The 3030-nt window shown below is 36.8% G+C and overlaps 1 protein-coding gene across 1 annotated transcript in view; it reads left to right on the top strand.

Moving 5' to 3' along the window:
* loxa (lysyl oxidase a) overlaps positions 1 to 3030 on the top strand; it is an 8689-nt gene that overhangs the window by 2274 nt on the left and 3385 nt on the right. Inside the window, exon 4 of the mRNA XM_014003809.1 lies at positions 1014 to 1170. Within this exon, the coding sequence (XP_013859263.1) occupies positions 1014 to 1170 (157 nt within the window). The remainder of the gene's footprint in view (positions 1 to 1013; positions 1171 to 3030) is intronic.

Here is a 3030-nt window from a genome sequence, read left to right on the forward strand (position 1 = left end):
GCTAACCACAATAAAAACACAAAATAAAATAAAACACAATAAAAACAATTAAAAAAACAAATAAAACATTCAAAACTTACACAATAGATATGAAAAATATCTAAAGAAAGAAAAAAACTGAGCCTGGTATTGACACAAGGTGTAGGCAGATTTTTTATGACCTTTTCCTCCACTGCCAGTTTCACATTTTGCAGTCATGTGGCTGTGCAACAGCAGCAACAGTAGCTAGCTGTAGCACTTCCTGTGCAGACTTGATCACTTCCTGCAAGAGTATCATCATATGTTTAATGTAATTTAAGATGAAAGCGATGGCGGTGTGAAGATTCACTTAGTTTTGACCCCGCTCAGACTAGCCTTTAGCTCATCACTTCATTCAGAATTCAGCTCTATTGCTCCAACATTTGGCCCATAAAAAGTTATTGACAACAATAATAATTCCTCAAATTTGTCCACAGAACCTCACTTTTAAAGACCGGAACGATTCAATTATTTATTAATTGGTATGTGATTGGTTTTAGTATAAAGAGAATAAAACAGTTTTTAGTTTTCCAACAAATATGGAAACTGACCTTCAGCTGACTTTTAAAGACGATTAATTTATGACCAGATGAGGTTTAAATAAATCCTCAGAAGAATGTTTCTTGCAGGAAACCTGCAGGCATTTCTGCTTCAAACATCTACCTTCTTTTTCCACTTAAAACTACCTCAGGCCATAGTTATGTAGTGAAGTAAAAGATCTTCTGGGCTGGTCCCCAAGATGAAAAGCTTTTGGAGAAGATCCAACAAACTGTTCCGGTCTGTATAGGTTTTTTTGTCAGTGTTTGGAGAGTGAGCTGCTGTTAAAGTCCAGACTGTTTTTCTTGTAGATAACAGAGCCAATGTGTTTCAGATCCCTGTAACTAACTGACCACCTGATTTTCTTTAACCATAGAGCACTTCAAAAAGAAATCACATATTAATCAGTAATTAAACATCTTGTGATGTTAATTATGTTTTCTGCTGCTAATTCACAGACACTACCACAGCATGGACGAGTTCAGCCACTACGACCTGCTGGATGCCACCACTCAGAGGTCGGTGGCAGAGGGCCACAAGGCCAGCTTCTGCCTGGAAGACACCACCTGTGACTACGGATACTACAGGAGATACGCTTGCACTGCACACACACAGGTCCCAAACCTCAGCTTCAGTTTCTCACCTTCAGCATATCTGTGTAAAGAAATGTTTTACTTCCAATATTGAGTCTTTGGGAAAAGCTGAACATGTTTAATAGTTTGTCTTAAGCCTATCTAATGCTCTGTTAGCTTCATAGTTTTAGTCAGGGAGTGAAAATACTTTCATATTAAAACAAAAATCTCACTTTGCTTCAACAAGTTGTGTCAATTTCAACCAGAAACATTTAGCTTTTGTTTTAACTGGGCTCATTTGAATAGTTAGCATCTTACCTGTTGTAGATAGCGAATGATGTCTGTTTGGAGGAACAAATAGTTAATTTTGACTTTGGTGAGTCTGATCAAAAATGGATTTCTTCCTCATGTTGGTCCTTGCTAATGCTAATTTACAAATCCTTTACATTGCTGTCAGTTTAGACTTCTACAACCTACATCAGTGTTTCCCAACCCTGGTCCTCAAGGCAAACTGCCCTGCATGTTTTGGAAGTATCCTTGCTTTAACACACATTATTTAATGGGTACAATTATGTTGTCCTGAATAAAAAAGGACAACAACTCGTTTAGATTTCACTAAAAGCACTGTTTGTTAAATCTTAGATCAACAATGTTTAAAAGAGAAACTCGGCTCATAAAAACTAAAACTCTTCCACTGAATGAACTGAGTTTGTTGCATCAGATTTTAAATTTCATCCCACAGCCATTTTGATTTTTACTCAGTATTGTCATCCAATAATTTATTGTCATTTGTTATAAAATTACATTTAGAGTTAAAATTATGCACGTTCTATGGGGTGCCAAGTGTAAAAAAAAAATGTTTAAAAATGTCATTAACATACAGTGGTGGGCAGCACTAAAAATTTGTTCCACTAGCCTTAAAGCACTAACTCAAATATTTAGGTTCCCTAATTCTAAAGCACTAATGCACTGAAAGTTTTAGTAAAAGCTAATTCTAAAGCACTAAAATAATGCAATCAACCCATGAACATTCTTCAACAGAAAACATGAGTCACATATTGCCATGTTGCTCTCTGAAGATGTATCATTGACTTCCACAGCCGTATTCTGGTCCATATTTTGTCAATATATTGACCTTGTGGATAAATGATACACACTATACAAATGAAATGCTGGATTTACTTAACCATGTTATGTTACCTGGTTCCACTTGACTGAGTTGAGTAAATTCAAAGCAACATACCAGTTTTTTAGCCAAAGAACATGAATATGTTGCTTTGAATTTACTCAACTCAGTTAAGTGGAACCAGGTAACATAACGTGGTTAAGTAAATCCAACATTTCATTTTTAGAGTGCATATATGAACAAAATGTGCATCAGTTTTCACCACCAGCTGTTAACATTACAATAACATTTAAAGACCTCAGTTAGTGCTTCTAAAGCCACTAATCAGGAAATTATTTCCCTTATTAGTGCTTTAGTCCTTTAGGGGAACTGTGCCCACCACTGCTAACATATTTTCGTAATTTAGCTTTGAACACGTTTTGAATGTCATCTTCAGCAGTATTAGCAGCGGTTAGCATTAGCTAACCAGGATGATGTCATTATCCTGTGACAAACATCAATGCTAACTGCCGCTAACCACTGCTAACTGCTGCTAACCACTGCTAAAGTTCATAATGTATTAAATGAAAACAACATGTATGGCAGTTTGAAGTGCAGCTTGGACATCATGACTTGTCACAGTTTCCTGATGAAATTTACGTTACTCGTGTTTGCAGCGTTGACTCGGCCGCCACGTTTGGCATAACCCACAGCTGAACATTTTACCCCCCTCCCGCTACGACGGTAATGTGTGATAGGTGAGAAGTTCGTGGATGCTGCATTTTACTTCAACCACTC

Source organism: Austrofundulus limnaeus, unplaced genomic scaffold, assembly GCF_001266775.1.
Source record: "Austrofundulus limnaeus strain Quisiro unplaced genomic scaffold, Austrofundulus_limnaeus-1.0 Scaffold20, whole genome shotgun sequence".
Classification (NCBI taxonomy): domain Eukaryota; kingdom Metazoa; phylum Chordata; class Actinopteri; order Cyprinodontiformes; family Rivulidae; genus Austrofundulus; species Austrofundulus limnaeus.